General features: G+C 52.5%; 2 protein-coding genes across 3 annotated transcripts; both read right to left on the bottom strand.

Annotated features, from left to right (window-relative positions):
• Nucleotides 1-5,035: 5,035 nt before the first annotated feature.
• Nucleotides 5,036-7,786, bottom strand: LOC100343299 (Metallothionein-2A). Of its 2 annotated transcripts, XM_089319749.1 has the most exons (4): nt 7,609-7,786; nt 5,706-5,793; nt 5,402-5,467; nt 5,036-5,256 (listed from the first exon to the last, which is right to left on the bottom strand). In XM_089319749.1, the coding sequence occupies exons 2-4, from the start codon at nt 5,734-5,736 to the stop codon at nt 5,165-5,167; spliced, it is 189 nt and encodes a 62-aa protein (XP_089175875.1). In that variant the 5' UTR covers nt 5,737-5,793; nt 7,609-7,786; the 3' UTR covers nt 5,036-5,164. The 2 variants fall into 2 exon arrangements, with proteins under 2 accessions (XP_089175875.1, XP_017197722.1); XM_017342233.4 differs by lacking the exon at nt 7,609-7,786 and having other exon boundaries at nt 5,706-5,809.
• An 11,357-nt stretch (nt 7,787-19,143) lies between these two features.
• On the bottom strand, nt 19,144-20,502 carry MT3 (metallothionein 3). The gene is given in 3 exon segments (NM_001082220.3): nt 19,144-19,377; nt 20,172-20,237; nt 20,425-20,502. Coding segments are annotated over 3 exon segments (201 nt in total). The 5' UTR covers nt 20,456-20,502; the 3' UTR covers nt 19,144-19,273.
• Nucleotides 20,503-22,658: the final 2,156 nt, after the last annotated feature.

Raw genomic sequence — 22,658 nt, 5'->3', positions numbered from 1 at the left:
TAATGGCCTGAGAGCCCTGGTGTGAATCCGTAATGTGAGGAGTGGGACTCCACCTCTGTAGTCTGTAGTGCATTCTGGGCCCTGCTCCCCTGAGCCAAGGCCCAGCTCTCCAGAGAGGGCGCCACACGCCCCTCACTCGCAGCAGGTGCACTGGCACTCCTTGCATTTGCAGTCACCTGCACAGGTGCAGGAGTTACCACCTGCAGGGAAGACAAAGTCCTCTGTCCCCATCGCTGGGCAGGCCCCACCCTGGGACTCCTGTCCCACACAGAACAGGTGGAGCGTGGCTCCGCCTTCTCCTCCCACCTGCTGGGAAGCTCATGCCCACCCTGTGTGGTTTCCCACAGGGAAGGAAGCTCCTAGCTCCAGCTCCAGTTCATGGATGGTGGCCTGGGGCTGGGATATTATGTCAGGGGCCCAGAAGCTGCAGTCACCCCATCTCTCCCCCAGCTCAGGAAATTCAGAGGCACAGAGCACCGGGACTGGGCCCAGCAGCCCTGGCGGTGGGGTGAGGAGATGAGGAGCAGGAGGCCTGGAGCCTCCCTCCTCCCACCTTGAAGTGGGAGCCGCTGGGGCATGTGAATGCCTAAGGCTGATTCGGGGTGTGGGCAGGGGGTAAGAAGGAAAAATAACAGTGGGGTGAGCTTCCTCCGGTGAGCTTCTTTTGGCAAGCCCAGGGACAACTGTCCTGCTGCTGAGAAACGCAGAGCCCAGGGCCCAGAAAGCAGGTCCCTTAGCTGTGTTGCAAGTGCATAGGGGTCCATTTGTAGTGAGGTGAGGTCTGAGGTTCAAGGTGAGAGGCAAAAAGACAACTGGGCTGGGGGAAGGTGGCTTAGAACCCAGGAGGTGTCGGCTCCCTTTACAGTCAGTGGAGGAGGTGGGGGGGCGGGGGAGGGAGGGCGGTGGGGGGTGTGGGGGGAAGCCCCTTCCAGCCACCTTCCCACCCCTTGCCACCAGAGTTCCAGAACTCATCAGGGGATCCTGGCCTCCTCCAACCTCCGACTCCCCACCCCACTCCTCTACGCTGTCTTTAGCTTCCCCTTCCTGGAGTCCGGTGCAACCCCAGCCTGGGGCTCAGGTCCCTGCATGGCGTGAGCAGAGCACAGCTAGGAAGTCGTGTGCGGAGGACGGGGCCCCTGTGACTCCTCTGCCTCCCTCGCAGTGCCTGTCCAGGCTCCCAGTTCAGTCCTCCGGCCTCTGTCTTCCCGCACACAGCGTCCTGAGGCTGCTCCTCCAACCCGGCCTGACTGGATGAATGGGCTCATGTACATGGATTCTCTGTTAATGAAATTCTCCAGAGGCTCCTAAAACCTCGCTGTGTACCCTCCCCTGCGTGTATGTGTGTGCATGTGTGTGTGTGTCCGTGTTTATTTGAGAGGCACAGAAACACAGGGTGACGGAGGACATGGGCGCAGGAGGGGCTGTGTGACGGGCATGTGCTGATTGACTCTCCAAGTGCCTCTCTGGGTCCAGCCAAAGCTGGAAGCCCCAGAACTCGATCTAAGAGTCCCACGGGGGCGGCAGCGACCCAACTGCTTGAGCTATCCCTCCTGGATGCCCAGCTCCGTTATAACAGGAAACCGAAGTCGGGAGCTGGGACCAGCCCCCCTGGCACTGCTGTCTGGGAGGCTGGCGTCAGAATGCATGTCTCCAGTGACAGGCTGCACGTCTGCCCCCCGCAGGGCAGTTTTGCCAGTGCGAGTGCTCCCCCAGCATGGGTCACTTCTGTGGTTTGCGGACCTCTTCTGAGAAGCCAGGAGAGGTTGGAATTTCCCTTTCGATGTTCCTGGCTGTTGCAGGGCAGTTGGTCTCCAGGTGCCCTCTCATTTGGGCGCCCTCACAAGAATCTTTAAGGGAAATACTGTGGGGCCAGTGCTGTGGCGCAGTGGGTTAACGCCCTGGCCTAAAGCGCCAGCATCCCATATGGGCTCTGGTTTGAGACCCGGCTGCTCCACTTCCAATCCAGCTCTCTGCTATGGCCTGGGAAAACAGTAGAAGATGGCCCAAGTCCTTGGGCCCCTGCATCAGCGTGGGAGATCTGGAGGAATCTCCTGACTCCTGGCTTCGGATTGGTGCAGCTCTGGCCGTTGCAGCCCTCTGAGGAGCGAACCAGCAGATGGAAGACCTCTCTCTCTCTCTGCCTCTCCTCTCTCTGTGTAACTCTGACTTTCAAATAAATCTTTTTTTTTTTTTTTAAAGAAAGACTGTTATGAACCCATTTTCCCAAGGGGAGAGGTAAGGAGTAGTTTAAGTACGTTGCCCAGCGTTGTGGCCTGGCAAGTGGTGCCACTGGGTGTGAATCTACTCAGCTTCCTCCCTTGTGGAAGGAAAAGGTTAAGGATAAAGATTTCCTTTGGTCTAGGGCTGTCCTCAACACCACTGCATTACTGGAAATATATAAAGGCACCACCAGCTCTGAGCTGTGAGAGATAGGATTGAGTGACGTCACCATCTGGCAGCTGCAGTTAAGGCTAGAGCCCAGCTGTAGCGGGGGTTCAGACTCCGACTCCTAGGCCGTGTGACCTTGGCTTGTTAATCACTCTGGAAGAGGACACGATTTATCCACCCCCTGCCTATGCCATGTGAAGTTCAAATGATATGAAGAACTGCAAAGGCTTTTGTATCTGTCCATTGCTATGGCATCATCTTATCACAGAGGGCTTCCTGGAGGAGGTCGCCCCTACTGCCTCGGGTACATGATAAGCCAGGCCCCAGTGCCTTCCCTGCCTCATTCCACAGTCATTCTTCACAGAGAGGTCTTTCCCTAAGAGCCTGTGGGCCAGATTCTTTCTCCAAAAGTCTGTGTGAACAGAATGATCCTAATCACCGCTGATTTTGTGTTTTAAAGATTTATTTAATTATTTGGAAGTAAGGGTTACAGGGAGAGAGGGAGAAAGAGATCTTCCATCTGCTGGTTTTACTCCCCAAGCGGCCACAACAGCCAGGGCGGAGTCAAGCCGAAGCCAGGAACTTCACCACGTGGGAGGCAGGATCCCACATATTTGGGCCATCTGCTGCTGCTCTGCCCGGGCCATTAGCAGGGAGCTGGATCAGAAGTGGAGCAGTGGGGCCTTGGTGCCCCATGGGATGCCAGCCCTGCAGGCAGCGGCTTTACCCACTATGCCACAGCGCCTGTCCCTACCAGGATGAATAAGTGCTGGCCAGGAGAGAGGCCACTTCTCATTTAACCTCTGCATGCAGATGGGATCTTTCTACAAACCAGAAAAGGAGGCTCAGAGAGTTTGAGCGGCTTGCCCGGGTCACACAGCAAGTAGGTGCTGGACTGAGTTGTGTGCACCATGGCTGCTTGACATCCGCCCCGTGCCTCTGGCACAGACGCTTTCTGCACTGGAGGGTGAGTGTGGTCCTGACTTCTGGGCCAAGACATTTGTCTTCTTTGATTGAACATCAAATAACACCTCCCCAACAAATAACCAGGGACGCCCTAAGCAGTGCTGTTAATTACAAGGCACCCAGGGCGTCACTTCTTCCTCAGGAACACACCACGCCCTCCAGACTGCAGGATCCACCGTCAGCCCTGCACGAGCAGACGTGAGGCCTTTCATCTGGACCCAGTAACCACACATACACTTCATCTAGGAGAAGCCTGGGCGATTCCCTCCAAATCCCTGGCCATGTTGGTATTTTGAGACAGCAAAGGAATGGATTTTGAAAAAGGTCAGCTTTCACCTTGACCTTGGGGAGAGCTCCCAAAAATCCAGTGCCAAGCAGGGAGCTCTGAGGGCTCGGCGATTTTCCTGCCCATGGCTTTGGATAATCCAACTGCTGGCTTCCTGTGGGGTATGTGGGCCAGATAGGTGTGGGACCGAATTTCCAACCTGCAGTGTACACCCGAGCACTGATGTGCAGTGTTTATATTTCTTTTATTTTTCCTATCATTTTCTGTATCATGTGCTTATTGAAATTTTCCTGTCGAATCTAAAGAAATGAATTTTTTAAAAGATTTATTTATTTAATTGACAGGCAGAATTACAGAGAGGCAGAGACAGAGAGAGAGGTCTTCCATCTGCTGATTCACTCCCCAGATGGCTGCAATGACAGGAGCTGTGTATCGATCAGAAGCCAGAAGTCAGGAGCCAAGAGCCCTGCACCCACTTGGGTGCAGGGGCCCAAGGACTTGGGGGATCTTCCACTGCTTTCCCAGGCACATTAACAGGGAGCTGGATCGGAAGTGGAGCAGCTGGCACACAAACTGGCACCCATTTGGGATGCTGCTGATGCAGGCCGAGGCTTAACCTACTACACCACAGTTCCAGCCCCGGGGAAAAAAAAAGAATTTTGTATTGTTTTCCCTTGATTTTATTATCTCTGTGATCAAAATTATTTTATATACTTTTTTAGGTTTTAGGGTTGCAATGGAGAGAAAACAGAAAGTTTTCTTCACTGTCGAGTTTGAGAAGCCCCAGGCAAATTCAAACGACCAAGGAGTGGGCCCCACCCCCTGTAGTCACTTTCCAGTCCAAATCCAATAAGGAAATGAAGTTGGGCAGGAGAGTCAGAGGATGAAAATGAGGGACTGAGGAATTTCTGTGCCGGGCAGGTGCTGTGTGCAGCCTATTAAGCCACCGCTTGCAATGCTGGCATCCCCTATCTGAGCACTGGTTGGAGTCCAGGCTGTTGCATTTCCAAACCAGCTCCCTCCTAAGGCACCTGGGAAAGCCGTGGAAGATGGCCCAAGTCCTTAGGCCCCTGCATCCACATGGGGGACTTGGATGGAGTTCCTGGCTCCTGGCTTCCACCAGGTCCAGTCTCTCTACCTCTCTGCCATTTTACAAAGTTTCTGTACCATTAGCACTAGATTCTGCGTGTGTCCTCCCACCCCCACCTCACCCCAGCCTGCTGGTCTTGCTTTGTAGGGCAGACAAACTCAGTAAGGTGACCAACCTGAAGGCCAGCTAACGTTCAAGTCTTCAGCCCAGGTCTCTGCACTCAAAACCCAATTCCCACCACAGCCCAGAAGAGCACTAAGTCCCTTAGTTCCAACCAAGACATACAGAGGACACCAGAGTCAGAATAAAGTTAATGACTTTTATTGTCATTCACATATTTTATACCAAAAGGAATGTTGCAAACAGGTCAGGATTGCAGGTGGTGGGTTGTCCACGTTGGGCTATTTACATCCGGGAGCCGGGCTCTGGGGGCGTCAGGCGCAGCAGCTGCACTTGTCCGATGCCCCTTTGCAGATGCAGCCCTGGGCACACTTGGCGCAGCCCGGCGGGCAGCAGGAGCAGCAGCCTGGGGAAGGAGAGGAAGCAGCAGAGATGAGCGCTGGGGAAATGAGAACTTCAGGAGCACAGCTCCCCGAGCTCTGATGGTGCAGAAGACTAGGGACGGGGTGGGGGCAGTCGGGGGGGGGGGAGAGATGAGACGATCCACTTACTCTTCTTGCAGGAGGTGCATTTGCACGCCTTGCACGTGCAGGAGTTGGCGCAGGTGCAGGAGTCACCTGCAGAGAAAGGCAGAGGTGAGAGTGGTCCCGAAATCCTGGGTTCCCCAACCGAGTCGTGGGAAACTTGAGCAAGCCACTAACTCAGGTCTCCTCATTTGTACAAGGAGGTTTCGAGTAATCTAAAGTAGAAAGAGAACACCGAAACGCTAGGGGAAGGGGCGATTAGTACTCTGAGTGATTAGAAAAAGAGGCGTCAGAAATTGCTGCGTCCGCGGCGCCGGCCCAGGCCCCTTACCCGCGGCGGCGCAGGAGCAGTTGGGATCCATCGCGAGCCGAAGCGGTGGGCAGAGTCGGAAAGCAGCCGCTGAAGAGATCGCTAGGACCTGCAGGAGGCGTGGTGGAGAAGAGCGCGCTGTTCGCTGCTTTTATAGCGGCAAAGAGCCCGGCGAGTGCAAAAGCCCCTCCTGGGCCGGGCGCCGCCTGCACACGCCCCGCACTGAGTCACTCGCGGCCCCCGCGCCGTGCGCACCGGGCAGTGCACACGGGCCGCCCCTCGTGTGCCCCCCAGGCCGTCTTGTACCCAGGCGGGGTGCAGAGGAGGACACAGCAGAGCGGGGCCGTGCGCCAAACACCGATGCCCCCTGCCCTGGCCAGGTGCCCAGCTCCCCTGCTGGGTGACCTGTACCTGAACCCGAGTGTTTCCCAGCCGGTGAAAGGGGTTCTTAGGGATCTAGTTTGCACGAAAAATCTTTAGGAAGTGTGGCCAGGTTATAACAAATCCTTTGTACCTATCAAAGCTTAATTGGGTGGCATCATATTTAACAATGGGCGTTTACTTATGGTGTCTGCATTGTGTATTGACATAGCCATTGTACCTATTAATGACATAGCCACTGGATGTAACCAATATATGCTGTAATAAGCATGTTATGTACCAGATATCATTTAATCCTGTAACAAACAGATAAGGACTATCCATTATTAATTATTTTTTATTTTATTTATCTTATATATGTATTTTAAAAAGATTTATTTATTTATTTATTTGAAAGTCAGAGTTACACAGAGGGAGGAGAGGCAGAGAGCGAGAGAGAGGTCTTCCATCCACTGTTTCACTCCCAAAATGCCGCAATAGCTGTAGCTGAGCCAATCTGAAGCCAGGAGCCTCTTCCAGGTCTCCCATGCAGGTGCAGGGGCCCAAGGACTTGGGCCATCCTCCACTGCTTTCCCAGGCCACAGCAGAGAGCTGGATCAGAAGTGGAGCAGCCAGGTCTTGAACTGGTGCCATATGGGATGCCAGTGCCCCAGGCTAGGGCGTTATAGCGCCGGCCCCTATTTTTAATTATTTAATTTCATAAAGGATGTCTTCTTTAAAAAAATTGTTTGTTCTAAAGGCAAAATGACACACACACAATCTGCCACCCACTGGTTCACTCCCTAAATAGCCACTACAGCAGGGCCAGGCCAGGATGAAGCCAGGCGCCTGGAACTCCATCAGGGTCTCCTACTTGGGTGGCAGGAGTGCCATCATCTGTTGCTTTCCCAGGCGCATGAGCAGAGAGCTGGATCGGAAGCGGAGCAGCCGGGACTTAAACTGGCACTCCGATGAGGGATGCTGGCATCAAGTGGCAGCCTAACCCTCTATGCCTTAATGCCAGCCCCCATTATTCATATTTTAAAGGAGACGGAATAGAGTCCAGAGAGGTTAGATAACTTATCCAAGGCCACAGAGCTAGTAAGAGATTGAAATCAGAGGCCCCAGCAGATGGGAAAGCCGTCTAAAGGTAGCCATCACCAGCCAGGGAGAAGAAAGATTAGAAAGACTCAAGGTGACATTGCTGGGGGCTGCCCCTCTGCTGAACGGGGAGAAAACACAGGACGGATGGAAGGTGACCTCAGGGAGGAAGAGACCCAGTCTGGAGTTTGGGAGCCGTGACCTTGGGCCTGAGAGTGAGGTGTTTGCCAGGCAGGGGGAGGAGGGAGGAGCCGGCTGGGAAACCGGCACTGTTCTGGAACATTTGAAAGAGAAAACCCCTCCGGAGGTTTCTTCCCCAGTGGATGGGGAGGGGAAGAGTCCAGGTGGTGTCCAGAGTTCGGGGTGGGGGGGGCACATCCCGCTTCCTGGCCTGTGTGTGTAATACACTGAGCTCACCCTTGGAATGCCCAGTGTGTCATCCGAGGAGTCAGGACAGGCTTACCGGAAGCTTCCCGGTGGTGGGGGTCAGTGAAGTGGTGGGCGGGGGCAGCACTTCCTGTAAGACCCGGTGGAAAGGACTTCCTAGTCAGTGCCAGGGTCACTTCCTCCAGGGAGCCTGTCCTGACCCGGGAGGATGCCCATGGAACATCTAGTACACATTCCGTGCTGATCCTTCCCAGAACTCCCCATGGCTGTGACAAGCATGAACTTGTGTGAGTTTTGGGCCCCTCCTTCCTTACTGCGGGGAGCGGTTGTCACCCTCCCCCGTTACACACAAACTGAGCCTCCAGCCCTCAGCACAGGGCCAAGTTTGCAGTCGGCACTTACTAAATATTTGTGCAATGAATTCATGAGCACTGCTCCCCTCTTCCCCAGCCCTCAACCTTGTGTTCGGGCCGATTACAAAATGAAAGTAAAAAACTGTGTCACCATCCTGAAATTTCTGTGCTCACTCAAGTTAGAAATGCCAAGTGGGGCGGGGAGGTGAACTGTCAGAAGGGCTCAGTTCTAGTGGTCACTGCAGCGTGCACTCGCCGAGTGTCCCCCGGGGCGGTTGGCTGAGTCCCCAGGCCTCTCCCAGCCTGTTTGTCCATCCGTCAAATGGAATTCAAGGGTCACGGTCAAGCGTTCTCTGAGTTTAGAGCCGAGATCTCCTGCGTCTGGCAGTGCGGTGGACCGGGAGCCAGAGGGGAAGCGTGAAGATTTTTGTGTGGTGGTTGTTGTGAAGTGTGCAGCACGCCAGAGACCAAAACCCCTGGCTGCTTTTTAAAAAATATTTTCATTTTCTAAAAAGATTTTTTTTTAATTTACTTATTTGGCAGACAGAGTCAGAGAGAGAAACAGAGAGACAGAGGGATACAGATATCGTTCATCCATTGGTTCACTCTTGAAAAGGCTCCAACGGCTAGGGCTGGGCAAGACTAAAGCCAGGAGGCAGGAGCTCCACGTGGATAGCAAGGGCTGAACTTGGGCCAGCTCCCGCTGCCTTCCCAGGTGCATTAGCAGGGAGTTGGATCTGAGGCAGAGCAGCCAGGACTCAAACCAGGGCTCCTCTATGGGAATCTGCCATTGCAAGCGGCGGCTTAACTTGCAGAACCACAACTCAGGCCCTGGATTTACCAAGGCTTGTATAGGATGCTGGCATCACAGGCGGTAGCTTAGCCCACTGCGCCACAATGCTGGCCCTCCCATTTTTTTTTTTCTAAAGAAAAACCTTTCTTGTAATTAGAGCTGGTCACAAGTGAAAAGACCCCCTGGGGAGATGGTTTCCTGTGAGCCACAGCTCTAGAGACCACCTGCTGGCATTGGGGGATAGGAAGCTGGTAGGTGCCACCTTCCCCAGGAAACCTGATCCGCGGTCCCCTGTGCCATCTGTCCAATCTCAGTTCTTTTTTGTTTTAAAGATTTTTTTATTTATTTGAAGGCAGAGTTACAAAGAGGCAGAGCCAGAAACAAAGAGAGAGAGAGAGAGAGGTTTTCCATCTGCTGGTTTACTTTCCAGATGGCTGCAACAGCCGGAGCTGTGCCTATCTGAAGCCAGGAGCCAGGAGCTCCTCCCACATGGGTTCTTTCCCAGGCCATAGCAGAGAGCTGGGTCAGAAGTGGAGCAGCCGGGACTCGAACCAGTGCTCACATGGGAGGCTGGCACTGCAGGCAGCAGCTTTACCCACTACACCACAGCGCCAGCTACTAATCTCAGTTCTTTCTTCTACCGACCCTGCCTTCATTATGGGTGTAGTGTTATCTATTGCTGCCTGACCAGTTACCTGACAGCTTAGTTGAAGACAACACATGTACATTATCTCATTGTGTGGGTCGTGAGTCAGACGAGGCTTAGCTGGGCCCTTTTGCTCACTTTGTCCCCCAGGATGCAAACAAGCGGTCAGCTCAAGGGCGGACAGGCGCCTGACTGATCTGCCTCCAGGCTCCCTTGCATGGCCATTGGCAGGATTTAGCTCCTTGTAGACAATTGTCTTGAGATTCAGTTTCTCAAAAGCTGTTGGCTGCAGGCCTGCCATGGGCCTCCCCTAGACCATCTCAAGGCAGAGGCCAGAGGGAGCCAACAAAAGGGCAAAGGTCAGGCGTGTGCCACAGGGGGTACGTCACCACATGGGGTAAGCATGTCCCCCCATCATCTCATCTCAGAGTGCCTGGTTGGAGTCTCCGCTGCCTCCCTTCTGATCTGCTTTTCTGCTAATGCGCACAGACGATGGTTCAAGTACTTGGATCCGTGTCATCCATGAGGGAGACCCAATGAAGTTCCAGGATCCTGGTTTTGGCTAGGCCCAGCACTGTGGTTTTGGAGCTCTAGGGAGTGAACCAGTGGGTGGAAGAGATCTCTCTCTCTCTGCCTTTCAAATAAAAAGTGGAAATACATAAATTTAAAAAATACTTGTAAAAGAACATAAACAGGACAGAAACTACAGTCTTTTATTCCTTTGTTCTTTTTTGATATTTATTTATTTATTTATTTATTTATTTTGACAGGCAGAGTGGACAGTGAGAGAGAGAGACAGAGAGAAAGGTCTTCCTTTGCCGTTGGTTCACCCTCCAATGGCCGCCGCGGCCGTCGCGCTGCGGCCGGCGCACCTCGCTGATCCGAAGCCAGGAGCCAGGTGCTTCTCCTGGTCTCCCATGGGGTACAGGGCCCAAGCACTTGGGCCATCCTCCACTGCACTCCCTGGCCACAGCAGAGAGCTGGCCTGGAAGAGGGGCAACCGGGACAGAATCCGGTGCCCCGACCGGAACTAGAACCCGGTGTGCCGGCGCCGCAAGGCGGAGGATTAGCCTAGTGAGCCGCGGCACCGGCCTTCTTCGTTCTTAATGATAACACTTCATTTATTTGAGAGGTTTCCAAGATTTGAGACTCTATTGCATGGTCCCCAGATGGGAAAAATGATAACAGCTCAGGGCAGAATGCATTCCTTTCCTTTGCCCTGCCACAGAGGGACTGGAACAGAACGGGGAATTTTCATCTTAAAACATAAGAGAGATTCTACTATTGCTAACCTACAGTTAACACGGATGAAGATTTTGATTCTAGAAGATTGTTTGTATATAGATGAAATCCTCTGGGTAAGTCTTCATTCTTCCAGTTCTCTTACGTTGTCCCACAAGGCAGACTTCCTCCCATCTTCATTCCATTTTTGTGGTGCTATTAGGAGTTTTGTGGTGCTAATAGGAATTTTGAGGAGCTATTAGGAATTTAAGGGCTTGGTGCCCCAGGTGTAGAACTGCTGGACGTGAGATGATTGTTCACCAATAACCCAACACCAGTTCTACTTAGAGGAATTGTGTCGACTTCTTCTAGCCTGAATATGTGAATTCTTTCAAGTCAGGAAAGACCAGAAAAGGAAGCTGAAAGACTGTAACAGGCTCAGTAATATTGGAACACAGAGGAAGCAGCAGGTTGTCATTTGTTTTGCTGAATCTGATCAGCTTGCTGTAATAGAACCTGAAATGATGGCTGATGGGAAAAAGAAACTGCTTAGGACTAGCTGTAAGATGTAGAGATTTATTTTCTTTATGAAAGTATTCTTATAAGAAAACATATATTTCTAAAAGGATTTCCTGTGTCAAGTATTATTGCAATCAGAGCTGACACTTATAAACTGTTCTAATATCTCATGGTTTTGAAAGATGTATATAATGAGTTCTGGATCTATGAGCAATAAAACTGATGAAACAAAAGCAAAAGAAAATCTTTTTCCAAATTCTTTGAAAAGAAACTTTTCTTTTTAAAAACTTTCATTTGGCCGGCACCGCGGCTCACTTGGCTAATCCTCTGCCTGTGGCTCCGGCACACTGGGTTCTAGTGCCGGTTCTGTCCCGGTTGCTCCTCTTCCAGCCCAGCTCTTTGCTGTGACCCGGGAAGGCAGTGGAGGATGGCCCAAGTGCTTGGGCCCTGCACCCGCATGGGAGACCAGGAAGAAGCACCTGGCTCCTGGCTTGGGATCAGCGCGATGTGCCGGCCATGGCGGCCATTTGGAGGGTGAACTAACAGAAGGAAGATCTTTCTCTCTGTCTCTCTCTCTAACTCTGCCTGTCAAAAACAAACAAACAAAAAACACTTTCATTTATTTTTATTCACTTGAAAGGCATACAGAGAGACAGAGACACAGAGATCTTCCATTTATTAGTTCATTCCCCCAAATGCCCGCAACAGCCAGGGCTGGGCCAAGCTAAAACCGGGGACCATAACTCCATTTGGGTTTCCTACTTGAGTGCCAGGGACCCAACTATCTGACCCATCTCCTGCTGCCTCGTGGGGTGAGCACTAACAGATATTTGGAACTGGGAGTGGAGCCAGGATTTGAACCCAGGCACTCTGATAAGGAACACAGGTGTCTTAACCCTAGCACCAAATACCTGCCCCCATCAATTTTTAAATTTTTTTTATTTTAATTTTTGACAGATTCAATAGGGTTTGCAGATAACAATTCTAAGAATATGATGACGTTTCCTTCCTCCTTCTCTCCCTCCACCCTCCATCCACCTTCCCTCCCTCCCTCCCTCCCTCCCTCCCTCCTTTTGTTTCCTTCTTTCTCTTCTGTCTTTCATTTTTGAGATAACATTTTAAATTTTCATTATGGTCGAAGACCTTTTTTCAGTTGAGAAGTCACAGCCGTGGTGCTGTGACCACGGGTGACACCTGTCGCTGGTGGAAGTCACTGGGCCCAGTCCACACTCCAGGGAGGAGGTTGCGCCAGGGCATCCCTGGGGCTGGGGACGACCAGCCTTCTGCAGAGCCTGCCTGGCGCGGGGGCGAAGCCCAAGCACGTCATTTGTCTTCTTGCACGAGCTGCTCAACCGTGTCTGGAATATTCTTTCTGCTCCTCTCTGCCCTTCACCTACTGGGTCTCAGTTTTGAGGCCATTTCTTCAGAAAGGCCTTCCTGAACCCCCAGACTGGCTGAGTCCTTTTGTCACCAGCGAATGCACTATGTCCCATTCTCTATAGCACGTATTCCATCATGGTTACAGATGCGCTGCAAGCCGCCAGCTCCGACCTCAGCCCCCAGCTCAGGCCAGGTGCACACAACCCTTCCAGCAGCCCTAAAGAAAGGACTGTTATTGTCCACACTCCACAGAGGGGAGACACTGACACTCCTTGTAAAGGGCCAGACGGGGCCATGGAGCTCAGAGCCCACGTGCTTAGCCTCTTCGTTCCATGGCCTTTCCCAGCAGCTGCTGCTGGTGGGGATTTGCTGAGTCCATGTCTCCCTGCGGGGCCATGCCTACATCCATTGCACCTGCTTTCCTGGCCTGGGCAGGTGCTTGATAACACAGATGAACGGGGAAAACCGAATCCTGCGCACAGCCGGGGCGGAGCCTCCCTGAAGGGCCAGGCCTGCCTTTTGGGGAGTTGGCTTGGACAGCCTGGATTCAGGGAGACACTAAACCACCCCCCAGCCACACCCATCTGGCCTCAACTTCCCTTCTCTGTCTTACCTGTCCCCAAGTCCTGACCTCTGCCCTAGAACCAGACTGACATCTCACACCTTTCTCCAAACACACATTCCAAGTGTTTGCTCCCTCTTACAATCTCCCAAACCCAATTCAGATGCCTCCTCCTCCAAGAAGCCTTCCCTGAGCTGATGGAGTCTTTCTCTTCTGAAAGCCACCCGACTCTGATCTGTACCTTCCCGCCCTCGCTGAGCCTTGGTCTCCCCTTCTGTTGAGCGAGGAGCGCCTGGGTACCGCGGTCTGTTAGCCTCCTCCTGTGCAGCAGCATCCGCTGGGAGGTTCTTGCCGCGGGCTCATCCTCCCTGCTGGTCTGTGAGCTCCTTGGAGAGCAGACACCACTTCTTTCCCTGCGCCTCCTGGGACCAGTCCTTGGGCCACTGTACCTGTGTGGGAGACCTGGAAGAAGCTCCTGGTTCCTGGCTTCAGCCCAGCTCCAGTTGCGACCAATTGGGAAGTGAGTCAATGGAGGGAAGACCTCTCTCTCTTCCTCTACCTCTCTGTAACTTCTTTCATAGCAGTTGCTAGACCTTGATCTAACAGGCAGATCTCCAAGACAGACTGCTGAGTGAAGAAAAGGTACTCACAAAGTAAAAGCCAGTGAAACAGGAATTGTAAAACTTGGACATGTCTTCTCTGTATCTGTCCCTGTATCTCTGTGGGGCTATACCTCTTCTACATAGTTAGCTTTATACTCTACGTACTGTGCCACAGTGTGGATCCTGTTCACTCAATGACAAGTTGCAGAGGTCTTTCCATTGCAGGCCCACAGCCTTACTGCACGCGTTGAAAAGTGCTCGTCAGGATTTTGAAACGACTTCCCTGCTGAGGATATCCAACTTGTCTCAAGTCTTGTGCTCACACAGAGCCTGCTACACTGACCCTCCTGGGTTGAAGGTCTGCGTATGCTAAACTCTGGTAACTGCTGTTAAAGTGCCCTCCAAGGTGCTGTACCGCTTTAGCAGGGCATGTTCCCCTGCCCTTCACTTTTAATTTAAAAACAACCACGATCTTGGGGCCAGCGCTGTGGCTTAATGGGTTAAGCAACCACCTGTGACACCATTATCCCATATATGGGCACCGGTTCATGTCCCAGCTGCTCCACTTCTGATCAAGCTCCCTGCCAATGGCCTGGAAAAGCAGCAGAGTCCAGTGCTTGGGCCCCTGCACCCACGTGGGAGACCATGAAGAAGCTCCTGGCTCCTGGCTTTGGCCTGGCACGGCCTAGGCTGTTGCAGCCATTTGGGGAGTAAACCAGTGGCTGAAAGACCTTTCTCTCTCTCTCTCTCTGCCTCTCCCTCTCTTTATGTAACTCTGCCTTTCAAATAAATAAATAGATCAATCTTTGAAAACAACACACTCTTTTACGCTTTTGCTGAATGGATGAGGAAAATGTTTTAATTTTGCATTTCCTTGCTAGAAATGAGATTGACCATTATTTTGCTTGTTCTTTGGTCTTTCAAGTTTATTTTCCCATGAATTTCTTATTTATATCTTTTGTATAATTTTTGAGTTGTCCATTTCTTATTGATTTGTGGGAATTCATTTTGGGAATTTTTTAAAAAATTTTTTTGACAGGCAGAGTGGACAGTGAGAGAGAGAGAGACAGAGAGAAAGGTCTTCCTTTGCCGTTGGTTCACCCTCCAGTGGCCGCCACGGCCGGTGTGCTGCCGCCGGCGCACTGCGCTGATCCAAAGCCAGGAGCCAGGTGCTTCTCCTGGTCTCCCATGGGGTGCAGGGCCCAAGCACTTGGGCCATCCTCCACTGCACTCCTGGGCCACAGCAGAGAGCTGGCCTGGAAGAGGGGCAACCGGGACAGAATCCGGCGCCCTGACCAGGACTAGAACCCTGTGTGCCGGCACCGCAAGGCGGAGGATTAGCCTAGTGAGCCGCAGTGCTGGCCCATTTTGGGAAATTTTTACTGAGTTTCCTTTGATCTGAAAGGCAGAGAGAGAGAGAGAGAGAGAGGAATCTTCTATCTGCTGTTTCATTCCCCAAATGGCCACAACAGCCAGGGCTGGGCCAGGCCAAAGCCAGGAGCCAGAAACTCTGTCCAGGTCTCCCCTGTGGGTGGCAGGGACCCCAGGATGCGGGACATCACCTGCTACCTCCCAGGTGCGTATCAGCAGGAAGCTGGATCAGAAGCAGAGCTGGGACTGAAACCCGGCAGTGCAGTAAGGGTGTGGGTATTCCAGGTGGTCGTGCCACACGCCTGCCCCGGGGGTTGGGGCTGGGACCCAAGCCTGTGGTGGCTAGGAGATGTCCCAAGCAGCAACTCACCACTGTGCCAGACTCCTGCCTCGGAATTCTTATATTACAGACACTGACCCTATGTCATCTGTGTTGGGGTGGGTGAGTCCCCATAACAGAAATCATACAAGGGTCTTTGGACAACAGAAATTAATTTTCTCACAGTTCTGGAGGCTGGAAGTCCATGAGGGGGTGCTGGAAGCTCAGTTTCTGGAGAGAGCTCTGCGCCTGGCTCGAGCCCAGGCTGCGTTCTTGTGAACTCCGTGGTCCCCTCTTGAGCACATATGGAAAGAGGGTGAGCGCTCCGGTGTTGCTTACAAGGAAACAAACCCCATCTTATCAGAACCCCACTCTTACGATCTCATTTAACCTTAATTAAGTCATCATAGGTCTCATCTCTGAATCACATTCAAGGTTAAGGCTTCGGCGGAACACAATTCAGTCCATAGCAAACACCTCTAGCGACTATTTTCAATTGGTATTTAGCTTTATTTTCTAAATTGTAGTAAAAGTCACATAACACAAAATTTGGCATCTTTTAAAAAATTTTACCATAAAAATTATGCCTATTTATGAGATACCCTGTGATGTTTGATGGATGTGTACACTGTGGTGTCCAGTCAGGGTGAACATATCCATCTCCTGAAACACTGAACATTTGATTATGGGGAAAACATTCAAGAGCCATCTCCTGAGTTTTCTCTTTTTTTAGAGAGAAATACACAGTACATTTGTAGCTATGGTCGCCCTACTGAACAATAGAACCCCAGAACTTCCTACTCCTAACTGTAACTTAGTACCTGATAATCAATGAATTTACCATCTTAACCACATCAGCAATGTTAATACACTCAGATTGCTGTGTGATCAGTCTCCAGAACTCTTTCCCCCTTGCAAAATGGAAACTCTTTTGCCATTACACAACTCCCTGCTTCCCCTCTGCCCCAGCCCTGGTAACCCTCATTCTAATCATTGTCTATCTCTATAAATATGACTACTCTAGGTACCTCATATAAACAATCACATGGTGTTTGGTCTTTTTTGACTGGTTTCTTTTACTTAGTAGAGTGTTCTCAAGTTTCACCCATGTTGCGTATGTCAACACATCATTGCTTTTAAAGGTAGACTAATATTCTATCATACATATAGCCCACCTTTTGTTTATCCACTCATCTGTCAATGGACACTTGGGTTGCTCCCACCTTTTGCCTATTGTGAATGCTGCTATAAACCTGAATATTCAAAAACCTCTTGGAGACCATGTTTTCAATTCTCTTGGGTATCCATTAGAAGTAGAATTGCTGGATGATATTTTCTTTCGAGGAACCAACATACCATTGTCCACAGCAGCTGTACCATTTTACATTCCTACCAGAAATACACGAGAGCTCCAATTTTCCCATATCCTTGCCAACACTCCCTACTTTCTGTCCTTTTGGTACCAGCCATTCTAATGGTTGTGAGGTTTTCTTTGGATATTTATTAAACGCAAGGAGAATCTGAAATGAGAAAACTCACATGGTTAAGTTTAAGTTGAGTCAGACAGCTAGTGACTCGTGTACATTCTAGCTGTGTGACCTCACACAAATTACCCTAAACCCTGCTGCCAATCTGTAGAATGCCTATCATAGTCACACTGATCTCCTGGAGTTGTAGGTCTCAAGTTCAATGTGTACTTAAAAGGACAGAATACAGGCCGGCGCCGCGGCTTACTAGGCTAATCCTCCACCTTGCGGCGCCAGCACACCGGGTTCTAGTCCCGGATGGGGCACCGGATTCTGTCCCGGTTGCCCCTCTTCCAGGCCAGCTCTCTGCTGTGGCCAGGGAGTGCAGTGGAGGATGGCCCAAGTGCTTGGGCCCTGCACCCCATGGGAGACTAGGAGAAGCAGCTGGCTCCTGCCATCAGATCAGCGCGGTGCACCGGCTGCAGCGCGCTGGCCGCGGCGGCCATTGGAGGGTGAACCATCGGCAAAAGGAAGACCTTTCTCTCTGTCTCTCTCTCTCTCACTGTCCACTCTGCCTGTCAAAAAAAAAAAAAAAAAAAAAAAAAAAAAAAAAAAAGGACAGAATACAAGGTAATCTCAGCTATACCAATCTGTGATTTCCACCCCAAAGTACTACACATTTTCCTGTTTTCCATCTTCCAAGTTCCTTTCTAGCTTGGATTTTGCTCCTCATCTTAAGTCCATTGGAGTTTACTTGTTGGGTCTGGCACTGTGGTGTAGCCGGTTAAGCCTCCACCTGAAGTACTGGTATCCCATATGGGCGTCAGTTCGATTCCCAGCTGCTCCACTTCTAATCCAGCTCCCTGTAATGCGCCTGGGACAGCAGTGGAAGACGGCTCAAGTGCTTGGGCCCTGCACCCATGTGGGAGACCCGGAAGAAGCTCCTGGTTTCTGGTTTTGGCCTGGCCCAGCTCCAGCTGTTGCAGCCATCTGGGGAGTGAACCAGGGGATGGAGGATCTCTCTGTTTGCCCCCTCCCCCACCCCGTAACTCTGACTTTCAAGTTATAAATAAATCTTTAAAAAATTATTTTTACATCATTTGCGAAGGGGTGGCCAACTGTTGTAACGCCTTTTCTGACAAGTGTGTCTCCCCCGTTGATTTGATCATTTCTTCCAGCTCCACAGGGCCTGGGTTTGGGCGTCTCCCCTGTGCCCAGTGGAACTCTTCCTGTGCCTGTACCACTTCCCGGAGTTCTGGAGTAAGCAGTGCTAGCAGATTGGAGCAGGCCCCTTTTGTTGTCCGTTTCAAAAGTGGTTTGGCTCTCCTAACACTCCCTCTTCTAAATTCAGACTGTTAGCTTAAAAAAACAAAAAACAAAAAACCGTGGTGAGCTTTTGAATGTCTTGAAAAGCTGACCTGGATGGAAGCTGACGTGTTTACAGCCTGCGTCCATCCTCTTCCTGGGAAACATTCTCCCGGGATTCTATTTCTCCCTTCTCAGCTGTCCCAGGTAGGTCCGAGAGCTCCCTTTCATCAGGCATTGGCCACAGCCACCGCGGATAAAGACTCTGATTACCCTACTTCCTCTTGAAGAAAGGGCTGGAGAGAAAGGGCCAAATGAGAAGATATGAAAAGCGGCTATTCAGGGAGGTGGCCTTGGAAACGCAGCCGGTGGTTTGCCAAGACAAGCCCTGGGCCCCTCCACTCTCCTCCCATGCTTCCCCAAAACGGGCAGCTTTGTAGGGACAATTAGAAAATTCCAGACATCACAAGCCCTTGGGGTTAGAGTCCGGTATTCAGTCCCCCTAACCCCACTGTCCAGATGAATAAAGTTAGGCTAGGAGATTGGGGAGCCCAACCTACACTGGACTGGCCTCCCTTCTCTGCCCCCCCCCCCACCTCACCGAGATCTGAGCTTGGTGTAGCAGGAGGATCAAGTGCTGTCTGCCAGTGGGGAGAATGTACTCTGTCCCCCACCTCCACTGGAGCCCCAAGCAAGCCAGTGGCCAAGACTCAGGGTTTTGAGCAGACTCCCCACCCTTCCACATCCTTCCCCTCCTTAACAAGAGACCAGGGTTGGTGTCTGGTACAGCAGACACAGTGTGTGACACCCACAGCCCATATCAGAGAGCCTGGGTTTGAGTCCCTGGGCTGCTCCCCATTCCAGCTTTCTGCTACTGCAGCTTCTGGGAGGCAGCAGGTGCTTCAAGTAGTTGGGACCCTGCCACCCAAGTGGGAGATGGATTGAGTTCCAGGCTCCCGCTATCGTGGGGGCATTTGGAGGGTGAACCAGCCAATGGGAGCTTACTCACTCTCTGTTTCTCTTTCTGCATTTCAGTATTAAAAATAAACAAAAAAGAAGAGACCAGTCCTTGGCTCATGTGGTTTACGGGATTTATTGTCACTTGCCAGGGGCCAGCAGGGCGGAGGGACACAGAGCCATGCCTCGCCACAGGCCAAGGGGGCATGGGCACTATTTCCCCACGCCCCTTGCCAGGGGCATGTCCTCACTGGCAGCAGCTGCACTTCTCAGCCTCAGCCCCCTCTCCACCTTTGCACACACAGTCCTTGGCGCATTTCTCACACTCCGCAGGGCAGCAGGAGCAGCAGCCTGCAGATAAAATGGGAGGTGCCCAGTCTGATACCCCCCCATCTGTCCCCATCAAAGGGGAGGAGAAGGAGGGAGGGGGTTTCATGGCTAGGAGGGCGTCATCCTGGTTCTGCCAGGGGTAGAGGCTGCCCCCTTGTGTGCTCACCCAGGGTTTGACTCAGCATCTGGTGTGACAGCTGCATGCTGGGTTAGCAGGGGGTGAGGGGTAGCCTGGAACTAGCCCACAGCCCCTTTGGTGAGTGTCAGGGATGGTGAACTTGGGCTCAGCTGGGAGAGTGCTAGGCCTTCAGGAGAAAGTGTCCCGGAGTAAACGGCCTTGAAAGGGAAACTTGGAGGGGGGCCCAGGACACTCAAGGGAAAGTGCCTAGCCTTAGAAAAGGAAAAACACAGCGCTCCTTTCACTTCCTGCCCTGTGCATGTTACACTGCTGCCTGATGGGGAGGTTTAGGGGAGGCCAAACTGAGGGGACCCCCCAGGGCTAAAGAGGAGAGAGGACCAAAAGTCCAGAACTGGCTCCCAGCTTCACTGATGGCTCCCTGGAGGTTTTAAAGGGATGGGGTTGGGCCCCAGCTGCTGGCAATTTCCACAGACATCTCTCTCCATGCCTACTGTATCCATCTCTGGGCCTGGGGCTCAGTCATCTGCATTTTAAGCTCTGCCCAGGGGTGGGGTTGTGTCCCAGCGGGATCCCCAAGCAATGGGATAGGGGCTCTAGGGGGTCCCCGAGTTTTCTGGGTGGCCAGACGCGGCCGCGAGAGCAGCGGGGGGCTGGGGGGCAGGGTCCCCATACTCACTTTTCTTGCAAGAGGTGCATTTGCATCCCTGGCACTTGCAGGAGTCTTCGCAGGTGCAGGAACCACCTAGTGCAGGAGACAGCACCGGAAGGGTTAATGCTGCAAGACCCAGAGGAGGGGGCGGCGACGCGGGCGTGCGCATCCTTGGTGAGGACAGAAATCCAGAGACAAGGGGCCCCTCCCCCAAGCGTCCTTGAGCGAAGGCGTAGGGCGTGGGGTTCCTGGCGAGGAGAGGGGCGCGGTCGGGGCTCACCGGTAGGGCAGGGGCAGCTCTCAGGGTCCATGGCGAGGCCCACAGCCGCTGGAGGCGCTGAGTTGGCTTCTCCTGGCAACTGGACGCACTGAGTGGCGGTGGCAGCAGGTGGAGAGGCTTTTATAGCCCCAGGCGGGGGCGCGCATGCCAAGCCCGCTGGGCGCCCGCCCTGCGCACTGCGGCAGCGGCGTCCCCTCACGCCGCCGTGTGCGCGCGCCACCAGCCACCGCCCCGCCAAGGGGACCCCCGGGGACGCGCGCTGGCACCGGCTCTGCGCGGGGAGGGAGGCTGGGAGTTGTGCGTCCTTCCCAGCCCCTCCCTGTCTTTCTTTGCTGCATCATTCTTGGGGCGCGGGCGTTAGATGCACCCACATCGGGTGCTGAGCTGCGGGCTGCAAGAGCGCTCAACTTTGAGCCTGGAGCTGCCTGGGTTCCCGAGCGGGATCCAGGTCTAGAAGTGGAAACTGGAGAGACTGGGACTGGGCCGGGAGGCGTGAGAGGGCTTCTTCCCCATCGCCCTGCGTGGCCCATCACACATCCAGGAAGGGGCATATCAAAATCAGGAGGGAGATGAGGTTTTTCTCCTTATAAAAGAGATCCTAGATAGAATGAGATTGGAAAGTGCTCACAGAGGGATGGGGATGTGAAACCGAAGGAAGTCTAGATTGGTTTTTTTTTTTTTTTTCTCAGGCATTATATACTTTATTATAATTTGTTCTGCATGTGGCTCTCATATATATAGCAAATTATTTTTGTCTTTTTAAAATTTCTCTGAAATGAGTTTCAGCTTTATATGTCTTTTCTTGTCTCATTTACATTTTTTTTTAATTTATTTAATGAGCATAAATTTCCAAAGTACAGCTTATGGACCACAATAGCCTCCTCCCCCCCCCCCCCCAGATTGTTTTTGAGAGCGCCCTGAGCAGCCATTATCTTCCACCTGCGCCCAGGCCGGCTCCAGCCCCCAGGCAGGAAGTCCCACAATCAGGTCCCAGGGAGGATGCCGGGATAGGGGCTGCAGTGTGCCTCCTCTTTTGCTTGTCCAGGGCTCCTGCCAGGGTGGACTCACCCCTTGCCCGCCCCCTGCCCCCACCCCCATGGAAGTTCCTCCATAAGTTGTCCCAAAGCGCTCGGAACCCCTCACTCATCCCAACTTCTCCTGCCTTGTAAGAGACAACCCCTGGGGAACCTTATCTCCCTGTCTTTGGAGATGGTCCTGGGGCTGCCCCCTTCCCCACAGCTGGTCTGGTGAGCCTCCAGAGTTTGGTTTTGTTGAGAGAAGGTACTGGGGCCTCCTGGAGAGGCAGCACGCACAGCTGAGTCTCTGTTCTAAACCTGAGCCAGCAAAGGGTGGCCTCAGAGGAGGCGTTCATGGAGGGGTGGGCATTTGGTGCCCCGTGGGAGGCCGGCATTCCATGCTGGAGTGTCTGCCTGGCTTTTTGTCCTGGCTGTGCTCCAGCCTTCTGTGAGCGCAGACCTTGGAAGGCAGCAGGTGATGGCTTGGGTCCCTGCCAACCATGTGGGAGACGCCGATTGAATTCTGGTCTCCTGGTTTTGGGGCTGGAGCAGGCATTTGGGGAGTGACCCAGGAGGTGGACAGACTCTTTCTCACTCTTTTTCAAAAACAAATGAAGGTAAATACTAAAAGCTCATGAAGAATATGCTGATCTTTGAACTCCATTTAACTTTTTGAAGTACCGGTCACAGGCCAGAGTTGTGGGCAGTGAAAGAATTCACCAGAACATACGGAGAACAGGTCTAGATTTAGTAAACACACTGCGAGGGAGCAGCAGGGAAGCAGACCAGGTGGGGGCTACAGGTGCTGTAACACCGGCCGGAATCTGAGGGGTGCAGCGGGGGTCCCTTCTTAGCTGGAGTTATGCTTGCTAGGGAGCAGACAGCAGGGCAGGTAAGTGATTTGCATCTGGGGTGGGGCTGGGGAGCTTACATCCCCTTTATTTTAGGGGACTCCACCCAATGACCACCCTCCACCATACCCTTGTACTTTTTTTTAAAGATGTATTTATTTATTTGAAAGTCAGAGTTACACAGAGAGAGGAGAGGCAGAGAAAGAGAGAGAGAGAGAGAGAGAGACAGGTCTTCCGTCTGATGGTTCACTCCCCAGATGGCCGCAACGGCCAGAGCTGCGCCGATCTGAAGCCAGGAGCCAGGAGTTTCTTTCAGGTCTCCCACTTGGGTGCAGGGGCCCAGGTATTTGGGCCATCTTCCACTGCT

Source organism: Oryctolagus cuniculus, chromosome 18 (genome assembly GCF_051225735.1).
Source record: "Oryctolagus cuniculus isolate XC-2025 breed Fujian yellow rabbit chromosome 18, ASM5122573v1, whole genome shotgun sequence".
Taxonomy (NCBI): Eukaryota; Metazoa; Chordata; class Mammalia; order Lagomorpha; family Leporidae; genus Oryctolagus; species Oryctolagus cuniculus.
This window is presented reverse-complemented; position numbering and strand designations above follow the sequence as displayed.